The 27,820-nt window shown below is 48.3% G+C and overlaps 1 protein-coding gene across 1 annotated transcript; it reads left to right on the top strand.

Moving 5' to 3' along the window:
• The first annotated feature begins 79 nt into the window (after nt 1-79).
• On the top strand, nt 80-27,820 carry LOC130861112 (short transient receptor potential channel 2-like). Its single transcript, XM_057749662.1, has 13 exons — nt 80-390; nt 2,156-2,875; nt 4,520-4,732; nt 5,690-5,854; nt 6,983-7,157; nt 10,085-10,285; nt 10,378-10,540; nt 11,557-11,649; nt 21,253-21,445; nt 21,999-22,126; nt 22,248-22,326; nt 26,377-26,506; nt 27,429-27,820. Exons 1-13 carry the CDS (start codon nt 376-378, stop codon nt 27,818-27,820), a joined length of 2,667 nt encoding a protein of 888 aa, XP_057605645.1. The 5' UTR covers nt 80-375.

Below are 27,820 nucleotides of genomic sequence, written 5' to 3'. Positions count from 1 at the left end.
CTAATGACTAAGGAATGGTTCTCAGCTCGGCTGTGGAATCTTGGGCAAATCCCAGTCGCCATGAGAAGAGTGGGGCAGTTGGACCAGAGGGTCACTGAGGTCCCTTCCGCCTATGTTTTTCTAAATTGTCTTCCCACCTTCTTTGAGCAACTGTGTCCTCTCCTCTTTCCCAGAAGATTTCATTGCCTGACACTAACACCAGTTACCCTGGTCTCTAGGGTACAAGGCAGAGGGGGAGCAGCTGGTCCTGGCAAAGGGAGGGCCCCAGGCGGGGTTTTGAAGGGGTAGGAAGGAGGAAGCTGGGCACAGTCAGGGAGCAGACAGAGGAGCAGGAGTTCCATCCTTCCATCCCTGCCAGTGTAGGTGGGTGCAGCCATGGACCCCCTCACGGTAAGAGGCTTTCAGCTCCCCCGCCTTCCCCCATCCTGGTCACATTTCTGGCCATGATTAAAACAATAGATTGACCCAGAGGCGTGGCAGGGACATCCTAGCTGCCATGCAGGTGGTGGACATCACCCCGCAGGTGGGAGGAGAGCTGTTGGAGGCCCAACCTTTGGCCCAGAAGAGAAGAGCGATGAGGGTGGGCTGGGCCTGGCGGGAGAGAGGGACAAGGCAGCATTGGGGGGTAGGGGTGGGGGGGTGAATGCCGCCCAAAGCAGGAGAGGGCAGAGCTGGCAGGTTGGTGGAGGAGAGTCTGGTGGGATCCTGCTACAAGGCCTGATCAGAGCTTAGTGGCTTGGAAAAAGCCCAGTTCAGTGACCCTCCTGTGTGGACGTGTCTGGACCTGTCCTTCGGAAGCTCTGGGACTTCCCGAGGGAGGAGCAGCTGGGAGAGGATGTCAGCAAGATGGGAGCTGGTCCTGGACAGATCTGTGTGCTGCGTGGGGGTTAGGCGTCCAGCGCAGCCCTGTCCTGCTTCAGCCCACTACCTCTCGGGCTGCCCACATTTGGCCCCACTGTGTATGCGGGTCCCTGTGAAGATGGAAGTTGTGCTGAGGGAGGGACCCCCAGTCAGACCCAGTTCTGGCACTCTCCTAACCTGACATTCCACACAATAAAGTGGTGACTAAGAAAATTTGTTTAATCTTTGGTCTGCAAATCTTCAGGAGATGTGGAGCATCTATGCTGTTGGCTTTTAAAGATGGAGGAAGTGGCCATAAACTAAGGAATGCAGGGAGCATAGCTCTAGAAGCTAGAAAAGGATACCCACCTAGAGCTACCCTGCCCTGCCAACGCCTTGCCTTTAGCCCAAGGGTTTAGTTCTGACTCCTAGAACCACAAGAGAATAAATTTGTGTGGTTTTAAGCCACTACATTTTTTACAAAAGGAAAACATTTTTCAGCCAAGACAAATTTTCTAAATATTATCATCATTTCGTACCAGTAAATGGGATATCACTTACTAACAGCTTAAGAAAAATATACAAGAAGCTATTATTACGGTATGAAAGGGAATTTCTAAAATGATTGATTCCTGGAAAATACGGAAATGAAACGTATTCCCTACATAGACATAATGGGGGGGCGGGGAACATTCATATTGTCCTTATACAAGATGATCACATTATATAAACCACATATCCTAGAGTATATAACATGTAATGTAGAATTTAATTTCAGAGTAAAACAGATAAAAATCGTTATTTTCCTTCTTAAAAGAGGGAAAGTACTTACCTACATTCTTATATCCCACATTTGGGGGCTTTTGAAGAAGTAGAGATTCCAGAAATCTAAAAGCTACTCTACTACTACTAATTTCTATTTGAGTTGAGGAGCAGCACGGCAGAGTAGTTAGGAATACCAGCTCCTCAGCCAGGCTGCCTGGGCGCCCACCTCGTCGAAGTGGTTTGGCATGTCCGTACTTCAGCTTCCTCACCTGTTAAAGAGAGAATGATAGCTCCTATGCTGCAGGGATATTTAAGAATTGAATGAGTTACTTACTTTTGAAGGGTTTAGAAAACTACCTGTACATAAGCACTACATAAGCGTTAGCAAAACAAAAAAAAGGAAATTTGTGTTAGTGTCTGTTTGGGATAGGAAGACTGTAATGTTGCCTGGGTGTAGAGGGTTAAGGGCTTGAAGGTGGAAGGTGAGGGCGGCCCCGAAGCAAAGGAGGTTGGAGACTTGGGATCCCACCCTCTCTACTGCTTCATCCAGCCTCAGCCTAACTGGACCGAGATCATGAACAGAAAGCTGAAGTTCCCGCCTGCACTGCTGGGTGCCATCCAGGAGGGGCAGCTGGGCCTGGTTCAGCAGCTGCTGGAGTCGGGGGTCGAGGCCACGGCTGGCGGGCCAGGCGGGCCCCTGCGGAATGTGGAGGAGGCCGAGGACCGCTCCTGGAGGGAGGCCCTCAATCTGGCCGTCCGCCTAGGCCACGAGGCCATCACTGATGTGCTATTGGCCAACGTCAAGTTCGACTTCCGGCAGATCCACGAGGCCCTGCTGGTGGCCGTGGACACAAACCAGCCAGCAGTGGTGCGCCACCTGCTGGCCCGGCTGGAGCGGGAGAAGGGCCGCAAGGTGGACACCAGGTCTTTCTCACTGGCTTTCTTTGACTCATCAATTGATGCCTCCCGCTTCGCCCCCGGTGTCACCCCCCTCACCCTGGCCTGCCAGAAGGACCTGTACGAGATCGCCCAGCTGCTCATGGAGCACGGCCACACCATCGCCCGGCCCCACCCCGTCTCCTGCGCCTGCCTCGAGTGCAGCAACGCGCGCCGCTACGACCTGCTCAAGTTCTCCCTGTCCCGCATCAACACCTACCGTGGCATCGCCAGCCGCGCCCACCTCTCCCTGGCCAGCGAGGATGCCATGCTGGCTGCCTTCCAGCTCAGCCGCGAGCTCAGGCGCCTTGCCCGCAAGGAGCCTGAGTTTAAGGTTGGTTTCTGCTCCCTTCCCCTGCCCTCGGTGCCCTGTATCTGTCCTTCCACTGGGGCATGGTCGGGCCTCTGGTGGGTGTTCTGGGAAGAAGGAAACAACAGACAGATGTTCTCGGGAAACCTCCATTCTGGTGGGGAGCTGCAGAATCCCACCCTGAAGGGGATCTCGTTCTCATGGCAGACAGCTATCACCCTAGGGCACCTCGTCTCACGGGCGTGGAACGGACACCACCCTGGGGGTGTCCTGGCTCTGTCTGAGGGACGGGAGAGAACCTAGATAGAAAGGCATAGATAAAGACTTAGAGGTCGCATTCAGTGGAACCTGTGATTTCTGAATACCTACTGTGTGGTCCCACCCAGAGCACTGCGTGTTGGGGCCTCAAGTTTGTGATCACAGCGGGGAGAGAGAGGACAGAGGGAGGCAGACAAGACTCCCAGGATGTTCAGCCCCATGCTCAGGTGCTACAGGGCTTCCAAAGCCCAGAGAAGAGGTCAGGAAGCTACAGCTGTTGTGTGCAGGACAGACTCCTTCGAAGAAGCGGGATTAATCTTGGCTACACAACCAGGTGGTTTAACACAGGTGGAGAAGGGTAGGAAGGATATTTGAGGTCAGGGTTCAGTCCAAACAAAGACTCTCAGCTAGCAAAAGTAGACATGGGATGCGTGCAGGGGCCCTGTGCAGACAGAATGTGTGAAGGGGAGCCAGGGAGGCCTGGCGGCAGGGACTAGTCAGGGGCTTTGAATTCACCCGTCCAGTTCCCTCCATCACTCATCCACGGACATCCCCTCTGTGCCAGGCAGACTTGGTCCCCATGGTCAAGATTACCATTCGGTGGGGAAACAGACAAGGATATTAAGACAGAGTCCTAAGGCAGGATGTGAGCTGTGCTGGGCGAGGCCGGGGAAGAGTGTGCTGCGTGTCCAGAGTCGTAGAAGAGCCCCCACTTCGCAGGTAGTAAGGAAGAGCAGCCCTCTCCAGAGGACTTCCCCTCCATCGTCACAGCAGCCCCCAGAAAGAGGCAGCAGGAGTGAGCATCCCCACCTCCCAGGCGGGGGGCGGAGGCTTGGAAAAGGGAAATACCTTATCCAGTGTGACACCACCTGAGGGACCGTGCTGGGCCTCAGACCTAGGCTCCTGAAACCCTAGCCAGCAGCCTCTGTTTTTAGGGCCCCAAGTAAAACCGAGGCTAGGACTGGTAAAGTGGAGGCAAGAACTGCCCACTTGTGTCTGCAGCTCCTAAAACTGCCAGCGTGGGTCCCCGTATAAGGTAGGTGCTCAACAAAAGTAATTAAATGAACCCAAGAAGCCATGGAGAATAGGAGCAGGAAAGGGACAGAAATAGGGAAGAGGAAGTACAAGGGGTGGACAAAGGTGACCGAGGGGTCTGGGCTGAAATGACTCAGCGATACGGTAGATGCAGCACCAGAGGAGCAAAGTTGACATGGGAGGTGCCTCGTTACAACCAGGAGGACAGGTAGGGTGGCAGAGAAGAAAGGAATAGATGACTCAGGGTGATACCAGCTGTAAGTGACGGCCGAGGGCAGGACAGAGTGACCCGGGCCCGCTGTTGGGAGGGAGGGGGCTGACCTGATGGGGCTGGGCCCGCAGGGTGGCAGGCACACATGGACTTCCTCCCTACAGCCCGAGTACATTGCCCTGGAGTTGCTGAGCCAGGACTACAGCTTTGAACTGCTGGGCATGTGCCGGAACCAGAGTGAGGTCACTGCGGTGCTCAATGACCTGGGCGAGGACAGCGAGACTGAGCCCGAGGCGGAGGGTCTGGGCCAGGCCTTTGAGGAGGGCATCCCCAACCTGGCGAGGCTGCGGCTGGCCGTCAACTACAACCAGAAGCGGGTCAGCTGGGCCCTACCCGCCTCCCCCCGCCCTGCCCTGACCCCTTGCCCTGCCACTCCTAGGTAGCCCCCGCTTTGACCCTAAGCAAGTCGTTTCCCTGCCCTCAGGACCCCTCTTAGATCTTGATTCTGAGCTCCCTTCTATCTAGGCCCTTATCCTGTGGGTCTCCCACCCTCCCTTTTTACCTTCAGTCTACGTCCCTAACCTCTCCCCAGCCCTTGAAAGTCCCATTACTCGCCCAGACCCCACCTTCAGACCAGACTTCTGGGTCTTACCCTCAGCTCTGCCTCTGGCCTGCTGAGTAGGCTTGGTTCAGTCTTTTTCTATTGTTAGACTTCAGTATCTTACTCTATTCAGCAAAATTAGACTAGATCTCTCAGGGCTTAAGTACCAAGTGATTCCTTTCTTCATCTCACTAGATGCCTGCCCCCTAAGCCTAAGATATACTCCCTTTCTAGCCTCCCCCCAGCCCCTTACTCCTCCCTCTCACCCACCCTCAGATATCCTAGCCCACCAGGAGCTTGACCAAAAACCTTCCTTCATAATGGCTCCCATGACACCAAACCCCACGTTCCCTGCTCCTCCCCTCCTCAAGACCATGCAGGCTGGTGGCCCACATCTCTAAGAAGACAAAGAACCCTGAGGGTTCTGGAAGTAGGTACCCAGTTGCACCCACCACTGCCTGACTGAGATTCAAGCATGGGGGTTCTGGAGAGTACAGGAAAATCTTTGAGTTCAACTTCTCCTTCATAGACTAGGAAACCAAGTTCCAAAGAGGGGTGGGGTCTGCCAAAGGTCACATGGCAAGTGGGTTGCCTCTCTTCTGAGCTGGCTGGCCCAGGGACAAAAGAAACATGGTTCAATCTCTATGGCAGGGAAGTCAGTGCACCCAACTGGCTCCCCTTCCTCCTCCCTGGCTGGTGGCCACCCCCTCTGCTCACGCCCATCTCTGCTTAGTTTGTAGCACACCCCATCTGCCAGCAAGTCCTGTCCTCCATCTGGTGTGGGAACCTGGCTGGCTGGCGTGGGAGCACCACCATCTGGAAGCTCTTGGTCACCTTCCTCATCTTCCTCACCATGCCCTTCCTCTGCCTTGGCTACTGGCTGGCGCCCAAGTCCCGGGTACTGACGGTAGAAGTAATGATAACTGTCACTTGTCGAGCACTGGTTTTATGTCAGGCCCTGGGCTGGGCACTTTAGGAATGTTCCCATTAGGTGATTTGAGGTGGTCCTGGAAGGTAGGCGTCGCACCTGGATTTTAGAGTGGAGACACAAAGAACAGAAATGCTCTTCTGTCTGCAGGAAACAGCAGAGTCAGGATTGAGACGGAGGTTTCTCTGCCTCCGAAGCCTGAGTCCTACATACAGCCCTCAGCTCTCCTAAAGAGACACCCACCCCAACCGACAAACTCTTTGGGAGCCCCCATGGACCCAGATATTTCTATTCCTTCACTCAACAAATATTTCCTTGAGACCCTACTATGAGCCAGGCATCGTGCCTGGCACTGGGGATGTAATAAAGAGCAAGCCAGGTACCTGTAAGCCAAGTGAGGAACAGCGTGAGCCGTGCTCCAGGAAGCAGGAACAGCATGTCCATCCAACGGCCCAGGGAGGGAGAATGAAAAGTATGAGACACACTGAAAGGCACACTGTGCAGCTAGAGCGTAAGTGCAAGGGCCCGGGTCCCACAGCCCCTTAGGCATGATGGGAGCCACTGAAGGACTGTAAAGAGGTGAGAGATCCTGTTAGTTTTGTGTTTGAGGAAGCTCTCTCTCCTAGTGGTGTGAAGGATGGATTGGGGGAGGGGCGACAGTTAGGGAGACTCAGAGTGTGTGAGAGAGAGGATGCAGAGATGCGTTTAAGCATCCTGGTCTGGGTGGCTGGGATGTTTTCCAAGATGGGGATACAGGAGGAAGAGAAGGAACAAGTTTGGGATCGGAGATGATGCATTTATTTCTTAACATGGTTGAGACTGAAGAGCCTGTGGGACCCCCCAGGGAAAGGTACTTTACCTCTGTGATCCTGTTCCTTAGCTAAAAAATGGGAATAATGATACCCACCTCATACGGTTGTGAAGGAAAAAATAGATATGAAGGGGGAAAGCCTGATATAGAGTACATTCTTGACAAATGTCTGAATACATGAGTGAAGGAAAGGAGACGTGTGGGGGCTGAGCATCCCAGAAGTTCTCCAGGGAGGGGAGATATGTAAGCAGGACTCTGAGAGCCCTGCTCTCCTTCCTTCCCCCCAGCTGGGCCACCTGCTGAAGATTCCAGTGCTAAAGTTCCTGCTGCACTCGGCCTCCTATCTGTGGTTCCTCATCTTCCTGCTGGGAGAGTCCCTGGTCATGGAGACGCAGCTGAGTACCTTCCAAGGCCGCAGCCAGAGCGTCTGGGAGACTTCACTACACATGGTTTGGGTTGCAGGTACATGTGTGGGGCTTCTTATTTGTGGCAGATCTTCTTGGGGGCCCCCTCACTTTTCTTCATAGTAAGCACCCCCACAGAGGGGGACTGCCCCTGGAGATGCTCCCTGAACATAAAACCAGACCCCTCCAACCTCTAGTCCACCAAGGGTTTCCCCTACACCTCTAATCAGGGGACCTAGCCCTGTGATAGATGCCCTGAGAAAGGATCCCATTCTTCCCTGACCCTGGCATCAGTCACTACCTATTCTGGATAGTCACATCCTCTCACAAATAAGACACTGGTCCATGATGTCGGGTGGAAGACTACCTTGGTGTAATGGTAGCCAGTAAGTACACCACCAGGCAATCTGTCCTGAAGTTCATGGAACAGAAAGGCTCACAGACCAAACTAAGATGCTTGAATCATACAGTTTATTAAACCCATAAGTGGTGTACTTATGATGGTGTTGTTACGAGGACCAGAGTTGAGGTTTGAGCAGAGGATACAACAGCCAGAAGCTGCCTGGCCCCAACACTTGAGCTGTGGGAGAAACACGGGCGCAAGTATATCTGACCACAGCTGTAGCTCACTACTCATCCTGGCGAGCAGCTATGACTTTTCTTTGCAATTTTTGGGCAGAGGACATGGGAGGCCAGAATGGGTATCACCAGTGGGTAGCGGATTTAAAATCTGATGAATCCTAAGGGCTTCATCTGCCTCATGTATATTCAGTGTATCAATAATATTTAGTGTCTACCCTAAATACTCTACATATGTTCGCACACATATGCTGTACTTGCTTTATTTGTCCAACATGTCACCTGGATAACTGATTTATATGTGCTCAGTGTATAAGTTTCATCCATTCCATTGGTGTTCTTTTATTCTATAGCAGAATCAAGTATTCTCAAACAATTCAGCAAATGCAGTTGACGATAATGAGCTCTACTGAGCATTTGGCTGGTCAGCTCAGCAGCTGGACTGGGGGCCTCTTCCTCATCTGTCTTCCCTTTACTTACCTCTAGCTTAGTTAGCAAACTGCCAAGCCACCAGAAGACTGTCTGCTACTCCACCCTGTACCAAGCCAGTCAGTGAGGCCCGAAAGAAAATTTGGCCAAAAAACTCCGGGGGAAGAAAACAATAGCGGGGTCCAAGAGGAAAAGTTTCTCATCCGATTATTTAGTAAACACTATTGACATGTATTGGGTAGAGATGAAACCAATACAGTGCCTGCCCATGGGGAAAGAAGTCTTAGGAAAGAACACTCCTCGTTTCTTCATGCAGTAAACACTTGCTGCTGCCCTACTGTGAGCGACGTCCTGAGAACACACAGATAAATTAAATAGGGTTCCATCCACCCATTAAACATACATCACTGAGCCTCCATCCCACTCTCACAAGGCGGTCTGCTGCCATGGGAACAGATCCAGTTCCCACCACGCCCTGCTCTGCTTGTCTCCAGGCCTGCGCACATTCTCTTTCCCCCACAGCCCTCTCCCCTGCCACGCCAGCCCCTTCACTCCTCCGTCAGGTCTCAGCTCAAATGTCACTTTCTGGGAGAAGTGAAGCTTTCCCTGGTCCCCAGATCAGAATGAAGATCTGTTCCTAAACACTCCCACAGCAGCCTCTGTTCCCCTGCTTTCCTCCACCTTAGCATTTACCATGCTGGGATGTAACGACTTGGCCACGTGCCCCGCTCCCTCACTAGATTATGAACCCGGGGAGGCCAGGGACTGCGTTTGTCCTGTTCACCACGGGATCCCACTGGCACATGGTAGGAGCTTAATCAGTGTTTATTCAGTAGTAACTACTGTGGCCTGTACAGGACACTGGGGACAAGGAGGTGAATTGGCTGTGGTCCCTGCCCTTGAGGGGTTCAAAATTCAGGGGAGGGGAGGCGGACAGACCCAGGAAGAGATATCCTGCAGTGCCCCACAGCGATGGTATCACGGAGAGCTGTGAGAACTCACTCCCCCTGGTTAGGGAAGGCTTCACAGAGGAGGTAAGATTTGTCTTGGGCCACAAAGGTGAGCCTGACTTCAAAAGGGTTGGAAGGGCTTTCTAGGTGGACGGAACCATGAGTGATAAAGCACGTGCTTGTGTCTAGGGAACGGAGAAAGGTAGGTCATGGCAGGGTCACCTGGCTCATGGGGTCCAGCTCCCAAGACCCTCCATCCCCAGGTCTGGCACTGGGCCCCGGGCTGGTATTGAGCAGGTTGATAAATCAATATTCCTTTTTTTTTAATAAATAAACTTTATTTATTTATTTATTTATTTATTTATTTATTTATTTATTTATCTATCTATCTATTGGCTGCTTGGGTCTTCGTTGCTGTGCACGGGCTTTCTCTAGTCGCAGTGAGGAGGGCTACTCTTTGTTGCAGTACATGGGTTTCTCATTGTGGTGGCTTCTCTTGTTGCAGAACACAGGCTCTAGAGCGCAGGCTCACTAGTTGTGGCGCACGGGCTTAGTTGCTCTGCGGCATGTGGGATCTTCCTGGACCAGGGATCAAACCCGTGTCCCCTGCATTGGCAGGCGGATTCTTAACCACTGCGCCACCAGGGAAGCCCCAAATCAATATTCTTTAAATAGTTGTCCAGTATTTATTTGGTGGAGGGCAGGGAGAAACAGATTTCAGTCATTCCCTCCCCATAACCAGCCTCTCCAGGTGTGACTCACTTGTTGAGTTTCTCAGCCGACTGGAATCACTGCGCGGGCTTCGCGGCAGCTGAGTCTGCAGCAGCCAGGGGTCCTTTTAACTTTCACGTAAGATCTCTGCCCTTAAGCAGATTAGATGTCCACATTTTACCCATCGCGTGCCTGTGATATTTGAGTGCCCCCACCCCCTGCATAGTATCCCCCCACCGACCACACCCGCAACCCAACTCTGACCTGGATGGAGGAGGTGCCTCAACCCGTCCTGGCGCCCAACCACCTCCTTCAGGCTTCCTGTGGTTTGAGTGTAAGGAAGTGTGGATCGAGGGCCTGCGCAGTTACCTCCTGGACTGGTGGAACTTCCTGGACATGGTCATCCTGTCCCTGTACCTGGCGGCCTTCGCACTGCGCCTCCTCCTGGCGGGGCTTGCCCACGTGCACTGCCGAGATGCCCCGGATGGGGCCGCCTGCCACTACTTCAGCTCCGCGGGTGAGTGGCCCCCAGCTCAGCCCTGAATCCCCCAGACCCCTCTCTTCCTTGGCGCTCGGCCTCAGCACCCCTGCCCCGTTCCACCTGCACAGAGCGGAGAGAGTGGCGCGTGGAGGACCCCCAGTTTCTGGCTGAGGTGCTCTTTGCTGTCACCAGCATGCTCAGCTTCACCCGCCTGGCCTACATCCTGCCGGCCCACGAGTCGCTGGGCACCCTGCAGATTTCCATTGGCAGGATGATCGACGACATGCTCCGGTGCGTAACGCCCCTGCTCGGAGCAGCCTCCCCTCCGATGGACCCCACCTGACCTCCTTGTGAAGTCCCGCAGCTCTAGGTAGCCCAGGGGTTCTTATCCTGGCTTCCTTTCCCAGGCTCCAGAGACCTCAGAACCCTGAAACTATAGGCAAATTTGGGGATGTAAATGTAAAGGTACATTTCTCTGCAGAGAGGGTCTAAAACTTTCAACTAATTCTCAAAGAGGCCCATGACTCCAAAGATCAGGAACCACTGAGAGCAGAAAGAGCCCTTGGCTGGCATTCCAGTCCTGTTGCTGTCTCCGTGGCCCTCTCTGGGGCTCACTTTTCCCGTCTTTGTGGTAAGGCGCTGGACTCAGGGGTCCCTTTGGATGGTTCCCACTGTACAACTGCTCTTGAAATTCATGGAATTATCTGGTCTTCCTGGTAATTATCATCTAATCATTTACAGCCTACCTGGGCATTCACCCTAAACAGAGCCCTTAGTTAGTGCCTGCTTCCCTAGGAAAATCCTGCCTGAGGCGGGATGGGAGTGAGTGCCCTTGATGGGAAAAGCCCTGGTTACATCTGTGAACATCTTCAGGTCAGCTCAGCCTGGAGAATCTCCCATCCCACTCCTGAGACTCTCCTAGCCCTCCCTGTTGCAAGACAACTCAACTCACACGTGGCTTTAACTCTGCTGGTGATAAGTCCTGTCCAGTAGGACTCCATGACTCTCCCTCATCCCTGTACCACATCTCAGCTTCTCAGTCCCTCCCTGGGAACTTGGCCCATCCCCAGCTTTGACTGTTTCAACCCAGAACCCTTTATTCTGGAGGGAGAGCTTCTGCTTCAGTACCCTTTAAATCCCTTCTCATTTCCCACCCCCTTATTCTCTGTTCTTAATAATAACGAAACGGAATCCTTATCAAGTGGAGGCTGAGCCTAGGGGCTGTCACCCCCACCCCTCTCCCCAGAGCCTGACTTCTCCCAGGGTGGAGACCTGCTCTGACCCTTCCCCATCCCACCCCATGCCAGGTTCATGTTCATCCTCATGATCATCCTGACTGCCTTCCTCTGTGGCCTCAACAACATCTACGTGCCTTACCAGGAGACGGAGCGGCTGGGCAAGTACGCAGGGGTAGAGGCAGGACAGGCAGCTGGGAGTCTGGGACCATGAGCTAGGAGCTTAGCAATCACCTCTTCCTCATGATCAGATTCAAGTTAAGCAATTTTGGCAAGAACACAACCTAGTTGATGATGTGTATTTTCCATCGTTTCATACGATGTCAGTTTAGCCCATTGGCGAGGCCCACTGGTCTAGCAAACCTCTCCACTGAAAAGGTACTAGGGATACCCTTGTGATAACAAAGAGAGATGTTGAGACTGTGTGACTGACTAGGCCACCTCCTTGTAACTTTTCCCCGAGTGGCTTTACAATCCACAGATGATTTTTACCTGAATAACGGTGGCTTCAAGATGCTGATTTTCTGTTGCTATCATTCCTTCTACATTTCTTAGCTGGCATTCTTCCATAAAGAAATGCTTTCTTCTCCCCTTTTTTCAAGTATCACTATAGTTTCAAAGATTTTTTAAAATATAATAATCCATTACAGTCATTGTTCTTTTTGATACTCAATTCTCCTTAAATATGGCCAATAGCTAATTCTTTGTTCATTCACTCATTCATTGTTCATTCATTCATTCACTCACTTTTTTTCCCATATATATCACTTATATGTGGAATCTAAAAAAATGATACAAATGAACTTACTTACAAAACAAAAACAGACTCACAGACTTAGCAAACGAATTTACAGTTACCAAATGGGAAAGTGGGGGGAGAGATACATTAGAAGATTGGGATTAACATATACACACTACTGTATATAAAATAGATAATCAACAGTGACCTACTGTATAGCACAGGGAACTCCACTCAATATTCTCTAACCTATATGGGAAAAGAATCTGAAAAAAAATAGATATGTGTATAATTAAATCACTTTGCTGTACACCTGAAACTAACACAACATTGTAAATCAACTATACTCCAATATGAAATTTAAAAAAATTTTAAAGTATATGTATAACTGCTATTTATGAATTATGACTATTATTAATGTAATAGGCATACTCTATTATACTGTCTTACTAATGTTTGCCAAGATGATTGGGACTTTGTTCCTCTTAATAATTTGACTTTTTTTTTTTTTTTTGACAATTTTCCAAGTTTTATTTTTTAAGCTCTTTATTGGAATATAATTGCTTTACACTCTTGTACCAGCTTTTGAGGTACACCAAAGTGAATCAGCTGTATTTATACACATATCCCCATATCCCCTCCCTCCCACGACGCCTTCCCACCCTCCCTGTCTTGACCCTTTAAGGCATCACCCACCATCTAGTTGATCTCCCTTTGTTATATAGCAACTTCCCACTAGCTATCTATTTTACAGTTGGTAGTGTATACATGTCTATGCTACTCTCTCACTTCGTCCCAGCTTCCCCTTCACCCCCTGCCCCACCAACCCCATGTCCTCAGGTCCATTCTCTGCATCTGCATCCTTATTCTTGCCCTGTCACTAGGTTCATCAGTACCACTTTTTTTTTTTTTTTTTAGATTCCATATATATGAGTTAGCATACAGTATTTGTTTTTCTCTTTCTGGCTTACTTCACTCTGTATGACAGACTCTAGGTCTATCCACCTCATTACATATAGCTCCATTTCATTCCTTTTTATGGCTGACTAATATTGTATATATGTGCCACATCTGCTTTAACCATTCATCTGTTGATGGGCATGTAGGTTGCTTCCATGTCCTGGCTATTGTAAATAGTGCTGCAATGAACATTATGATACATATTTCTTTTGGGATTATGGTTTTCTTTGGGTATATGCCCAGGAGTGGGATTACTGGATCATATGGTAGTTCTATTTTTAGTTTTTTAAGGAACCTCCAGACTGTTTTCCACAGTGGCTGTACCAACTTACATTCCCACCAACAGTGCAGGAGAGTTCCCTTTTCTCCACACCCTCCCCAACATTTATTGTTTCCAGATTTTGTGATGATGGCCATTCTGAATGGTGTGTGGTGATACCTCATTGTGGCTTTGACTTGCATTTCTCTGATGAGTAGTGATTTTGAGCATCTTTTCATGTGTTTGTTGGCCATCTGTATGTCTTCTTTGGAGAAATGTCTATTTAGATCTTCCGCCCATTTGTGGATTGGGTTATTTGCTTTTTTGGTATTAAGCTGCATGAGCTGCTTGTATATTTTGAAGATTAATCCTTTGTCCGTTGCTTCGTTGGCAAGTATTTTCTCCCATTCTGAGGGTTGCCTTCTTGTCTTGTTTATGGTTTCTTTTGCTGTGCAAAAGCTTTTAAGTTTCATTAGGTCCCATTTGCTTATTCTTGATTTTATTTCTATTATTCTCGGAGGTGGGTCAAAAAGGATCTTGCTTTGATGTATGTCCAAGAGTGTTCTGCCTATGTTTTCCTCTAGGAGTCTTATAGTGTCTGGCCTTACATGTAGGTCTTTAATCTATTTTGAGTTTGCTTTTGTGTATGGTGTTAGGAAGTGTTCTAATTTCATTCTTTTACATGTTGCTGTCCAATTTCCCCAGCACCACCTATTGAAGAGGCTCTCTTTTTTCCATTGTATATTTTTGCCTCCTTTGTCAAAGATAAGCTGCCCATATGTGCTTGGGTTTACCTCTGAGTTCTCTATTCTGTTCCATTGATCTTCCTTTCTATTTTTGTGCCAGTACCATACTGTCTTGATCACTGTGGCCTTGTAGTAAAGTTTGAAGTCAGGAAGCCTAATTCCACCAACTCCATCTTTCCTTCTCAAGATTGCTTTGGCTACTTGGGATCTTTTGCATTTCCATACAAATCGTAAGATTTCTTGTTCTAGTTCTGTGAAAAATGCTGTTGGTAATTTGATAGGGATTGCATTGAATCTGTAAATTGTTTTGGGTAGAATAGTCATTTTCACAATGTCGATTCTTCCAATCCAAGAACATGGTATGTCCCTCCATCTGTTTGTATCCTCTTTCATTTCTTTCATCAGTTTCTTATAGTTTTCTGCATACAGGTCTTTTGCCTCCTTAGGCAGATTTATTCCTAGGTATTTTATTCTTTTTGTTGCAATGGTAAATGGGAGAGTTTCCTTAATTTCTCTTTCTGCTTTTTCGTTGTTAGTGTATAGGAATGCAAGAGACTTCTGCGCATTAATTTTGTATCCTGCTACTTTACTAAATTCATCGATTAGTGCTAGCAGTTTTCTAGTAGAATCTTTAGGGTTTTCTATGTGTAATATCATGTCATCTGCAAATAGTGACAATTTCACTTCTTCTTTTCCAATTTGGATTCCTTTTCTTTCATTCACTTCTCTGATTGCTGTGGCTAAACTTCCAAAACTATGGTGAGAGTGGACACCCTTGTCTTGTTCCTGTTCTTATAGGGAATGCTTTCAGTTTTTCACCATTTAGAACGATGTTGGCTGTTGGTTTGTCATACATGGCTTTTATGATGTTGAGGTAATTTCCTTCTATGCCCATTTTCTGGAGAGTTTTTATCATAAATGGATGTTGAATTTTGTCAAAAGCTTTTTCTGTCTCTGTTGAGATTATCAAATGGTTTTTATCCTTCAGTTTATTGATATGATGTATCACATTGATTGATTTTCATATATTGAAGAATCCTTGAATTTCATGGATGAACCCCACTTGATCATGGTGTATGATCTTTTTAACGTGCTGTTGGATTCTGTTAGCTAGTATTTTGTTGAGGATTTTTGCATCTATATTCATCAGTGATATTGGCCTGTAATTTTCTTTTTTTGTGACATCTTTGCCTGGTTTTGGTATCAGGGTGATAGTGACCTCGTAGAGTGAGTTTGGGAGTGTTCCTCCTTCTGCTACATTTTGGAAGAGTTTGGGAAGGATAGGTGTTAGCTCTTCTCTAAATGTTTGATAGAATTCTCCTGTGAAGCCATCTGGCCCTGGGCTTTTGTTTGTTGGGAGATTTTTAATCACAGTCTCAATTTCCATACTTGTGATTGGTCTATTCATATTTTCTATTTCTTCCTGGTTCAGTCTTGGAAGATTGTACTTTTCTAAGAAGGTATCCATTTCTTGCAGGTTATCCAATTTATTGGCATATAGTTGCTTGTAGTAGTCTCTCATGATCTTTTGTATTTCTGTGGTGTCCGTTATTACTTCTCCTTTTTCATTTCTAATTCTGTTGATTTGTGTCTTCTCCCTTTTTTTCCTGATGAGTCTAGCTAATGGTTTATCAATTTTGTTTATCTTCTCAAAGACCCAGCTTTTAGTTTCATTGATCTTTGCTATTGTTTCCTTCATTTCTTTTTCCTTTATTTCTGATCTGATCATTATGATTTCTTTCCTTCTGCTCACTTTGGGGTTTATTTGGTCTTCTTTCTCTAATTGTTTTAGGTGTAAGGTTAGGTTGTTTATTCAATATTTTTCTTGTTTCTTGAGGTAGGACTGTATTGCTATAAACTTCCCTCTTAGAGCTGCTGTTGCTGCGTCCCATAGGTTTGGGTTGTGTGTTTTCATTGTCATGTGCTTCTAGGTGTTTTTTGATTTCCTCTTTGATTTCTTTAGTGATTTCTTGGTTGTTTAATAGCGTATTGTTTAGCCTCCCTGTTTTTGTACTTTTTATAGTTTTTTTCCTGTAATTGACATCTAGTCTCATGGTGTTGTGGTCGGAGAAGATGCTTGATACGATTTCAACTTTCTTGAATTTACCAAGGCTTGATTTGTGACCCAGAGTGATCTATCCTGGAAATTGTTCCGTGTGCACTTGAGAAGAAAGTGTATTCTGTAGTTTTTGGATGGAATGTCCTATAAATATCAATTAAGTCGAGATGGTCTAATGTCTCATTTAAAACTTGTGTTTCCTTATTTATTTTCTACTTGGATGATCTGTCCATTGATGTAAGTGGGGTGTTAAAGTCTCCTGCTATTATCGTGTTACTGTCCATGTCCCCTTTTATGGCTGTTAGCATTTGCCTTATGTATTGAGGTGCTGCTATTTTGTGTGCATAGATATTTACAATTTGTTATATGTTCTTCTTGGATGGATCCCTTGATCATTATGGAGTGTCCTTCCTTGTCTCCTGTAATAGTCTTTACTTTAAAGTCTAATTTGTCTGATATGAGTATTGCTACTCCAGCTTTCTTCTGACTTCCATTTGCATTGAATATCTTTTTTCCATCCCTTTACTTTCAGTCTATATGTGTCCCTTGGTCTAAAGTGGGTTTCTTGTAGGGAGCATATAGAAGGGTCTTGTTTTTGTATCCGTCCAGCCAGTCTGTGTCTTTTGGTTGGAGCATTTAATCCATTTACATTTAAGGTGATTATTGACATGTGTGTTCCTATTACCATTTTCTTAATTGTTGTGGGTTTGTTTTTGTAGGTCTTTTCCTTCTCTTGTGTTTCCTACTTAGAAAAGTTCCTTAAGTAATTGTTGTAAGTCTGGTTTGGTGGTGCTGAATTCTCTTAACTTTTGCTTGTCTGGAAAGCTTTTGATTTCTCCATTGAATCTGAATAACATTCTTGTTGGGTAGAGTATTCTTGGCTGTAGGTTTTTCTCTCTCAGGTCTTTCACTATATCCTGCTTCTCCCTTCTGGCCTGCCAAGTTTCTGCAGAAAGATCAGCTGTTATCCTTATGGGTTTTCCCTTATATGTTATTTGTTGCTTTTCTCTTGCTGCTTTTAATATTTTTTCTTTGTGTTTAATTTTCATTAGTTTGATTAATATGTGCCTTGGTGTATTTCTCCTTGGGTTTATTCTGTATGGGACTCTCTGCACTTCTTGGACTTGATTAATTATTTCCTTTCCCATGTTGGGGAAGCTTTCCACTATAACCTCTTCAAATATTTTCTCAGACGCTTTCTTTGTTTCTTCTTCTTCTGGGATGCCTATGATTTGAATGTTGGTGCACTTAATGTTGTCACCAAGGTCTCTGAGACTGTCTTCCATTCTTTTTATTCTTTTTTCTCTTTCCTGCTCTGTGGCAGTTATTTTCCCCATTCTATCACTTATTTGTTCTTCTGCCTCAGTTATTCTGCTGTTTACACCATCTAGAGTTTTTTTAATTTTGGTTATTTTGTTGTCCATTACTGTTTGTTTGCTCTTTAGTTCTTCTGAGTCCATATTAATTGTTTCTTGTACTTTATTTTGTTATCGAGATTTTGGATCATCTTTACTATCATTACTCTGAATTCTTTTTCAGGCAGTTTTCCTATTTCCTCTTCTTTTATTTGGTCTTGTGGGGTTTTTTTCTGCTCCTTTGCCTGCATGGTGTTTCTTTGTTTTCTCATTTTGTCTAATTTATAGGATTTGCTGTCTCCTTTCCCTATGCTGCCTAGTAGTAATTCCTCTTGTTTCTGCCCTCTGCCCCCTGTGGTGGGGTTGTCCAGTGTCTTGAATAGGCTTCCTGGTGGGGGGCTCTGGTGTCTGCTTTCCAGTGTGTGGCTCTGTGTCTTTTCTCTCTGAGGAGCCAGGCCGTGTCAGGAGGTGTGTTTTAGGGTATCTGTGAGGTTAATATGGCTTTAGGTAGTTTGTGTGCTGATGTGTGGGTTTGTGTTCCTGTCTTGTTTGTAGTTTGGTGTGAGGTGTCCAGCACTGGCAGTTGCAGACAGTCGGACGAATCCAGGTCTTAGACTCTGATACAGGGCTCTGTGAGAGTACTCTGCAGTTAATCTTCCTTGGGTCTGAGGACTTCCTAGTAGTCTAGCATCCTGGATTCAGTGCTCCCTCCCCAGAGCCTCCTACTTGACTTCTGATGGAGTAGTCCAGACTTCAGAGGTTGCTTGTCCCAGCAATAAAGGGGTTTAAAGAAGACTGTCCAAGCCCCAGACTAATGGCAGAGTGTTGAGTCAAAGAAATACTAAATCAAGGAAACACATACATCTATAAGACTCACAAATACTGAATCCCGTAGAACATAAGGCACTAGAAAGACCTGACAGAAGAACCCCAGTATGCAATCAGACAATCAAAGAGAAAACTAACAGAAATTCAAAACCAAAACAAACAAACAAGCAAAAACAAAATACACTAGACACACAAACACAAATCCAGGGAGATTTTGAAAGCTAGGATCAAATATAATAAAGAGCAAGAGTACCACCAAACAGACTGAAGATTCTCAGAACGAAATCAGACAATTCTACTTAGAACTAAGATAAAGACAAAACCTAATAATTAAAACCAAGGCAGTGTGTCATCTGGAGAATAAAGCAAGGAAACAGAGCAGACTGATAATATTGCTTATAAGTATATTAAGATAAAATAAACTAAAAAAGGATAGAAGACAGGGCAACAGAAGAGCGTAGTGTGACTGAAAATATGAAAAGAAAAAGAAAAGAGAGAAAAAAATAGAAATGTATAAAAGATAGAGAAGGAAAGAAGGTAGGAGAGAGAAAGTTAGCACTATAAAAAACTTAGCTAGAAATAGAAATATGTAAAAAAGTCTAAATATAAAAATAGAAGAAAAAAGAATGAAAGAATAAAAAAATATGTTATAATACATGTAGATCCCTTAGGACTAAGATTGTAATTAATTTAAAAAAAATAGAAAAAGCTAGACTGACCCCAGAATGGACCAGATCAATAGAATTAATAATAATATTTCTGTTTCCTTGGGGTCTCAGCTGTAAGTGTCCTTCTACCCACCTTGGGCTTTTTGTGTTATTCTGTGACTAGCAGAGCTTCCTTTATTGTCCATCTGTAAGCGCCAGTGTGTGGGGCGGGAGAGGGTACAGTAGTGGCTCCTTCCCCTGGGAGTGACCATTCACTCACTTTTAAAATTCATTCACTTTGTTAGTCATTCATTCATTGCTCTTGAGTTCATACCCATTTACGACACTTTCTTTGTAGTAAGTACTATCCCTGGCACTGGAAGCACAGATAGACGTGAACCAGACCCAGTCTCCTGGAGAAGATAGCCATGTGCACAAATAAGCTCAGTTTGAGATGATGAGTGCTGTGAGGAAGGAAGGCTTACGCTGAGGGTAACCAGAGGGGAAAGCCCCTTCCTCTGTCTTGATGATCAGGGAAGACTTCATAGAAAAGGGAAATCTGAACTCCATCTACAAAGGCTGTCAACTTCAGAGAAGGTGCAGGGTGTTCTGGGCAGAAGGGGGCACGTACCAAAGCAAGGAGGTATGTCTGGAGAATAGTAAGACTTCCTCCGTGGTTGGCGCATGGAGGGGATTTTGAGAGAGGAGGCTGGAGAGGGTAGAGGGGCCAGGTCACAGAGCTCATGAAGGTCTTGCCAAAAGGCCTGGCTTTCCCAGCAGGCCAGGGAGCTCTGGGTAGCCTCCCAAGCAACTGTTCAATCATGAATTCTTCATGAGTACAACTACATGATGGTTTTATTAATGATGCTGAAGGACTCATGGTTGGGCCCGTGGATGTTGGTCAAGGCTTTCTGATGGTTCCAAAGTAGAGAGGCTTTATTCAGACCCATTGTCTTACCATGAATCCTTGTTCACGTCCTGGCTTCAGGATGTTGAGAAACTCTGCTGACACAGTTTAAACCATGAATCTTAGTGCCAGGGACAGGAACTATTCCTTCCAGCCTGCTTCATGGGTCCTGGTGGGATCAGTCACTCCCAGTAGCACAGGCAGGCTGGGCCCTCCTGCTCATTCGTGGGTGACAGCTAATTAAGTCAAAAGTATTTTTGCTAAAAACCTCTGGTAAGTTATCTGGTCGGCATTTAGACTGAGAGTAATTAGGAGCATTTAAAGTTTGACAGGCAGAAGTACAGCACATCAGATCAGCATTTAGAAAGAACACCTTGAATGCAGTGTGGAGGATGGGAGGACGAGAGAGGGACTGGGGCCAGAGACCCACTGTGGAGACTGTCGCAGTCACCTAGGCCTGAACTGGAGCAGCACGGGTGGCTGCTGTGGTCCAACCACCATCCTCTCTCACCCAGACCATGACGCCAGCTTCTTGACTGGTCTCCATGCCCCCACTCTCTCGTCTGCTTTTCCTCCATTCTACTCACAGTGGCCAACATGATCTTTTCGAATGTAATTCAGGTGTCACGCCTCTGCTAGAACCCCTCATGGCTTCCTAAGGCTCCTAGGCCATGGCGGGGATCTTTGTTTTTATCTCACAGGGCCCTGCATGACCCGGTTGGTCCCTAATTCGCTCTCACAAGCCTCTCTCTCGTGTGCTCTCTGAGACGAGCTACGCTGGCCGTCTCTCAGTTCTTCAAATGCCCCAGGCTCCCCTACCTTGGGCGCACTTCCCATCTCCCTCCCTTTCCTCTGGTTGATCCCCACAAGCTTCAGAGCTCCGCTTGAATGCTTTTCAAGGAAGTTTTCCCCAACTCCCAGACTAGACCATAACATCTTGAGTTGCTTCTTCACAGCACTTGCCGCAATTTAGGAATATCGGTATAGTTAGTGTCCGTCTCACCCCCCATCCCTGCCCAAGAACCTAAGGTCCTTGAAGGCAGGGACTGTGCTTGGCTTGTTCACGGTTGTATCCTGAGCACCTGTTCCTGGCACTGCTATGTACTCAGTAAACATTGGCTAGAGCTCAGGAATGGCCAGGGGTCCAAAGGGTGTCGTGGAAGCAGAGCCCCTTTGACTGGGTCCTGAGGGTGAGGAGGAGTGGGTCTGTGGGGCCCTCGGGCTCATCTCCCACCCCTCACATCCCACTCCTGGGCCCGCCGTGCCAGTTTCAACGAGACCTTCCAGTTTCTGTTCTGGACCATGTTTGGCATGGAGGAGCGCGGCGTGGTCGACATGCCTCAGTTTCCCGTGCCGGAGTTTGTGGGCCGGGCCCTCTACGGCCTCTTTACCATCGTCATGGTCATCGTGCTGCTGAACATGCTCATCGCCATGATCACCAACTCCTTCCAGAAGATCGAGGTGTGTGCACTGAGGCTGGCTCAGGCCAGCGGGGAGAAGAGAGAAAGGGGTGGAGGGGAACACGATGCAAGGGGTCGAGGCATTCGGGTTCCTGCTCTGCCTCCACTACCGCCTTGTTTTGTGGCTGGGGACAAGTTCTCCTCCTTTTTCCCCTCTAGGCTTTGTTTCCCTCATCTGTAGACTGAGGGTCTTAATGGTGTTATTATTTTCTCCAGACCCAAGCCTAGGGCCCTTTCCACCTTATGGCTGGGCGGAAGGGTGTGTTATGGAAGCGTACAGGTGGGAACATGAGAAGGGAAATGGAAGGAGACGGGGCGGGGGGGGGGGGTTGGGGTTTGTGGCTGGAGAACAAGCTAGCAGGAATTGCATGTCAGAAGGATGAAAGGTGACGGGGAGGAAGAGGGGAAGTGTGGCTGATAGGTGGGGATGGAGGTAAGAATGGGGAGAAGAGAAGGAGAGACATGAGGACCGGGGGGAAATGGGGCAGACTGAGTGGGCAGGAGGGAGAGGCACTGAAGCGGTCCTTGCAGAGCCGCTGCCTCCTGGCCCCCAGGACGCTGCTGACGTGGAGTGGAAGTTCGCGCGCTCCAAGCTCTACCTGTGCTACTTCCGCGAGGGCCTGACGCTGCCCGCGCCCTTCAACATCCTGCCCTCCCCCAAGGCGATCTTCTTCCTCCTCAGGTGATGGCCTCAGAGCTCTCACTCCCAACCCCCCGCACTCAGCACCCCCATCCCAGTTCCCGCCCCATTTGCCCAGACCCTGTCCTCTGAGTAACCCCTTCCCACCATCTCAATTTCTCAGGAGAATTTTCCTCTTCGTGTGCCGTTGCTGCTCCTGCTGCAAAACCAAGAAGCCAGACTATCCCCCAGTCCCCACCTTTGTGAGTATCTCCTCTGCTTGTTGTGGGTCTTCCTCACATCTGACCTTCAGCTGTACTGTCTATGTCATCTGTTTGTCTGAACACCCCTGGCTTGTCTGTCTTTCCAAGTATGTTCCCCAGAAAGCCTGCTCGCAATTCGTACTGTCTCACATGGCTTGCCTTTCCTGCTTCCTGGCTCTGGCCATTTCCTAAACTTCCCATCCTGTAGCACCCAGCTTAAACAGAAGTTCATGCCACCCTCCTCCCAAGCCACCAATACCCCATAATCTCCAGGTAAAACTTTTTGCCTTAAACTGAGTCAAGTTATCATTGAACTTTTTTCAAAGTAACATGTTAAAAAGTCAAGGGAAAAAGGCCCCACAAACTGGGAAATGAGAAGGTGACTGAGGCCTGGGAGAGGAGGGAAAGCTTCCAAGGGACTAACTTACCTCTCATTATCTGCTCCCTAACTCAGTCTGCCTTGGCATGGGACCCCCTCCTAATACAGAGAGCATTATTGCCAGGTCTATAGGGGGTCCTGTCTGTTCCCCTTAAAACATGATACCTAAGGGTCTCCCTAAGTCAGGGCCTCCAGGTCAGCTCTGGGGGGCCACAGGCCAACTCTGAAGCTCTAAGGCCCCTGGATCTCCAGGTGAGGAAGGCCTTCCCTTAACTGACTAGTCAATAGTTTGTTTGACAAACACTTACCAAAGCACACCTATACTGGAAATAAAGATATGCAGAATGGTGGTCCTTTGAGATGCTGACAGTCTAGAGAAGCAGAAGGAAACGGACTGTAACTGTGCACGATGACAAGCCTATGACAGAAAGAAGCACAGGGGGCTGTTGGAGCACAGAGGAGAGGCCCCAGACCCAGACTCAGGAATCAGGGAGCTTCCCAGAGATCTTGAGGGCAGAGTAGAATCCCGAAGGATAAACAGGAGGCTGATGGGCAGGTACGGTGGAGAAGGCAGTTCTAGCCATAGGAAACAGCATGTGCAAAAGCCTGGAGAAAATGTGATGCTTACAAGCAACTAAATGCCCAGAGTTCCCGGTTCCCACCATGTCCCGGCTCCAGGCTATGCTGCATGGTACCTCTTACACCCTCATGGAGCTCAAACTCTACATTCTGGACTTATCACCCTTTTCCCCTGGCCACTTCCTGGCCCTGTCCCGGCTGCCGGGTGATGCATATCTGCAGACCCCATGTCAGGGCCGCTTCCCTCTCGGGTGAAAGGCGGCTACTTCACCTGATGTTGTGTTCAGGTCTCTGGGCCTGTGCCCAGTCCTGAATGGGCAGCGTCACTGAGTCCTGACAGACCCCACCTTACTAGGCAGCTGGGGGTCTCCCCGACCCTCCCCTGAAGCCCCACGGAGGTCCCACCCCTTCCTCCAGTTGCCCCCCACCTCACTAGCCTGCTCTTTGGTGACCCAGTCAGGTGTCTCCTCCCACCTACCTGCACCTTAGGAAATGGCTTTTCCAAAGTTCTTATTCCTTATTGTATACAAAAAATATGCTTTATATTCTCTGCACTGAAAGGACCCGTCATTCTCTCTTGTGTTTCTGCTGTCCCATCCCTGTCAATACTGTCTCTCCTTTTAAAATATTTAATAAAATGCCTTGCTTTTTTACATTATAAAAATAAACAGGCTAGGGACTTCTCTGGAGGTCCGATGGTTAAGACTCTGTGCTTCCACTGTAGGGGGGCGTGGGGTCCATCCCTGGTTAGGGAACTAAGATCCCGCAGGCTGCGTGGTATGGCCAAAAACTAGTAGGAAAAAAAAGTAAATAGGCTAACCATAAAGTATTTAGAGAGAGAAATAAATATAGATAAATAAAAATAACCATTTCCTAAGCATTTAGAGAGCCCCCACTCCATGCCAGGGAAGTACCAGCCTGGGAAGTAGGCATTATCACCATTTCTACTTTAAATCTGGAAACATTCCGCCTTAAGAAGTTGAGTAGCGAGGAAGAATCAAGATGGCGGAGTAGGAGGACATGCGCTCACTCCCTCTTGCAAGAGCACCGGAATTACAACTAACTGCTGAACAATCATCGACAGAAAGACACTGGAACTCACCAAAAAAAAACACCCCACATCCAGAGACAAAGGAGAAGCTGCAATGAGACGGTAGGAGGGGCGCAATCGTGTTACAATCAAATCCCATAAATGCTGGGTAGGTGACTCATAAGCTGGAGAACAGTTATACTGCAGAAGTCCTGAGGGTTCTGAGCCCCACATCAGGCTTTCTAACCTGGCGGTCCAGCAATGGGAGGAGGAATCCCCAGAGAATCAGACTTTGAAAGCCAGCAGGATTTGACTGCAGGACCTCCACAGGACTGGGGGAAACAGAGACTCCACTCTTGGAGGGCACACATAAAAGTGTGCTCATCAGGACCCAGGGGGAAGGAGCAGTGACCCTATAGGAGACTGAACCAGACCTACCTGCTGGTGTTGGAGGGTTGCCTGCAGAGGTGGGGGGCAGCTGTGGCTCACCAAGGAGACAGGGGCACGGGCGGCAGGGGTTCTGAGAAGTGCTCATTGGCGTGAGCCCTTCCAGAGTCCACCATTAGCCCCACCAAAGAGCCTGTAAGCTCCAGTGCTGGGTTGCCTCAGGCCAAATGACCAGCAGGGTGGGAACACAGCCCCACCCATTGGCAGACAAGCAGGTTAAAGTGTCACTGAGCTCCACCCACCAAATCAGATTAAAGTTTTACTGAGCTCTGCCCACCCAGCCCAACCCACCATCAGTCCCTCTCATGAGAAAGCATGCAGGAGCCTCCTAGACTCCTCCACAAGAGGGCAGACAGCAGTATCAAGCAGGATCAGCAGTATTTCATCTTGTGGAACTGAAAATCACAGCCACAGAAAGACATAGAAAATGAAAAGGCAAAAGACTTTATACCAGATGAAGGGACAAGATAAAACCCCAGAAAAACAACTAAATGAAGAGTAGATAGGCACTCTTCCGGAAAAAGAATTCAGAATAATGATGGTGAAGATGATCCACGACTTTGAAAAAAGACTGGATGCAAAGATCGAAAAGTTGCAAGAAAAGTTTACCAAAGACCAAGAAGAATTAAAGAACAAACGAACAGAGATATGCAACACAATAACTGAAATGAAAAATACACTAGAAGGGACCAATAGCAGATTAACTGAGGCAGAAGGGCAAATAAGTGAGCTGGAAGACAGAATGATGATAATCACTGATGCAGAAAAGAATAAAGAAAAAAGAATGAAAAGAACTGAAGACAGCCTAAGAGACCTCTGGGACAACGTTAAACACACCAACATTCGCATTATAGGGGTCCCAGAAGGAGAAGAGAGAGAGAAAGGACCTGAGAAAATACTGGAAGAGATTACAGTTGAAAACTTCCCTAATGTGGGAAAGGAAATAGCTACCCAAGTAAACTTATTATGGTAATCAAAAAAAAGAAGAAGAAGTTGAGTAGCTTGCTTGAGGCACACAGGGGAGCAGTGACCAAGCTGGGATTTGGAACTGTCTTCCAAGTCCAGCACTTTGCCTACTTCACCTATGCTCTGTCTCTCCCATTATCGTCCCCATATGCTCAACTTGTCCTCCTGGTACTGTCCTGAGACCTAAAACTGGACCCAGAACCAATCATTCTAATTTGCATGATGATTTCCATCTCATTTGCATGAGCTGGTCCATGCAGATGCCTCCCCACATCCCCTAAGTCTCCCCTCTGCAGAACATGAAGGACAGGGTTAACCTGCACTAACTCAACTTAGGAAAACCAAGGTTGGGTTGGTGGCAGGAGAGAGCTCAACTCTGCAGGCTCAGCAGTTCTCTCTGCCCATTCTCCGCTGCTCCCCCTAACCCTCACCCACCTCCCCCCCTGGTTCTCTTGCACTCAGCCATTCCACAACTTCTGGCCTCCATCCAGACTATCTTCCAGGACTGCACGAGGGTCTAGATGGGTTGCTTTCAGGGATAGAAAAGTCTGCACAGACTTTGCCTCCATCTTTATTGCCTGGGGGAGGATGCAGTGACTAGAGAAAAGCTGGAGGTGAAGACTCTCACCCTCCTGTCTTCCCATCCCAGGCCAATCCTGGGGCAGGGGCAGGACCTGGGGAGGGAAAGCGTGGATCCTACCGACTTCGTGTCATCAAGGCCCTGGTACAGCGCTACATAGAGACTGCCCAGCGGGAGTTTGAGGAGACCCGTCGGAAAGGTTAGTTACTCCCCTCCAAGGCTTCCCCATTCCTGTCCCTTGCTCAGCCGCAACGCCCAGGCTCACACCCCTCATCTAGCCTCATCCCACATCCAGTTCTCTATGTGGCCCCCTACGACACACCCCTGGAAGCCACAATCTGCACAGACAGTGTGGGCCCTTGCACACAATTACCCCCGTACCTGTTCAGACATTTATTCCACTCACTTCACTTAATCCTTCATTCCGCCTTCATTCATGTGGTCATTTACTCTCTCATTCACTCCCTTGCCCATGCACTCATTCACTTCACTCATCGTTCATTCATCCACTCCTTCAACCAGGGTTCATTGCTATGTCCCCTTTGTTCCTAGCAGGGACACATGGAAGCTTTCAGTCTGGTGCGGAGGAGAAACCATCTCACTAGGCAGAAAGTGCTTAGAAAAAGAGACACAAATGTAGTGGGAGCCCAGAGGAGAGACAGAGTCTATCATTTTGAGAGGCTCGTGGGAAGGTAGAAGGATAGAGTAGCAGAAGCTGGAGAAAGAGGAGGTGGAATCAGAACTGGGCCCTGAGGGTGGGTACGAGCTAGACAGGTGTCGATGGGGAAGAAGGCAGATGCGGTGGATGTACGAATCTCTACCCGTTGGAAAATTTCCCATCCTTATGACTCCCGAGCCCTCCTCTGGTCCGTAAGGCTTTCCTCCTTGGTGTCTCCCAAGCTCATCACCACCCCAGCCCTGCTGACTCATCTGCCCCGACTCGGCCTGCCCACCGGACCCAGAGCCCATGAGCCAGTCCCTCACTTTCTCCAGTTCTCCTGCCTTAGGACAAACCGGCATAAATGTCCCTCAGGGTTGTGTTGAGGGTAGAAGTGGTCCAGGGGGGGCTCATCTTCTGAGAGACCTCCCCATCACTACTTCCACTCCCACCCCACCCCCAGACCTGGGCAACAGACTGACAGAGCTGACCAAGACGGTATCTCGACTGCACAGTGATGTAGCCGGTGTGCAGCGGACTCTGGTGGAGGGAGGGCAGTGTCGGCCACCGGACGGTGCCAGCATTCTCAGTCGCTACGTCACTCGGGTGCGCAACAGCTTCCAGAACCTAGGTCCCCCCATCCCTGAGACCCCGGAGCTGACAGTGCCAGGGATTGTGGAGACCCAGGTGTCTTCAGAAACCTGGCTTCAGGACACTGGAGGGGCTAGGACTCCAGCATCTGGAGAGTCTGGCCTCTCCTCCCCAGCTCATGTGTTAGTGCACAGGGAGCAAGAATCAGAGGGGGCTGGAGACCTGCCCCAGGAGGAAGATCTGGGAACCAAGGAGGGGTCCTGA

The sequence above is a fragment of the Hippopotamus amphibius genome, chromosome 9 (genome assembly GCF_030028045.1).
Source record: "Hippopotamus amphibius kiboko isolate mHipAmp2 chromosome 9, mHipAmp2.hap2, whole genome shotgun sequence".
NCBI classification, from domain to species: domain Eukaryota; kingdom Metazoa; phylum Chordata; class Mammalia; order Artiodactyla; family Hippopotamidae; genus Hippopotamus; species Hippopotamus amphibius.
The sequence above is the reverse complement of the archived record's forward strand: the minus strand, read 5'-3'. Positions and strand labels throughout refer to the sequence as shown.

Coding starts and splice junctions, on each gene's coding strand:
- LOC130861112 (XM_057749662.1), top strand. Junction 4,733..5,689: donor TCAACTACAACCAGAAGCGG/GTCAGCTGGGCC, acceptor ATCTCTGCTTAG/TTTGTAGCACACCCCATCTG. Junction 7,158..10,084: donor ACACATGGTTTGGGTTGCAG/GTACATGTGTGG, acceptor CACCTCCTTCAG/GCTTCCTGTGGTTTGAGTGT.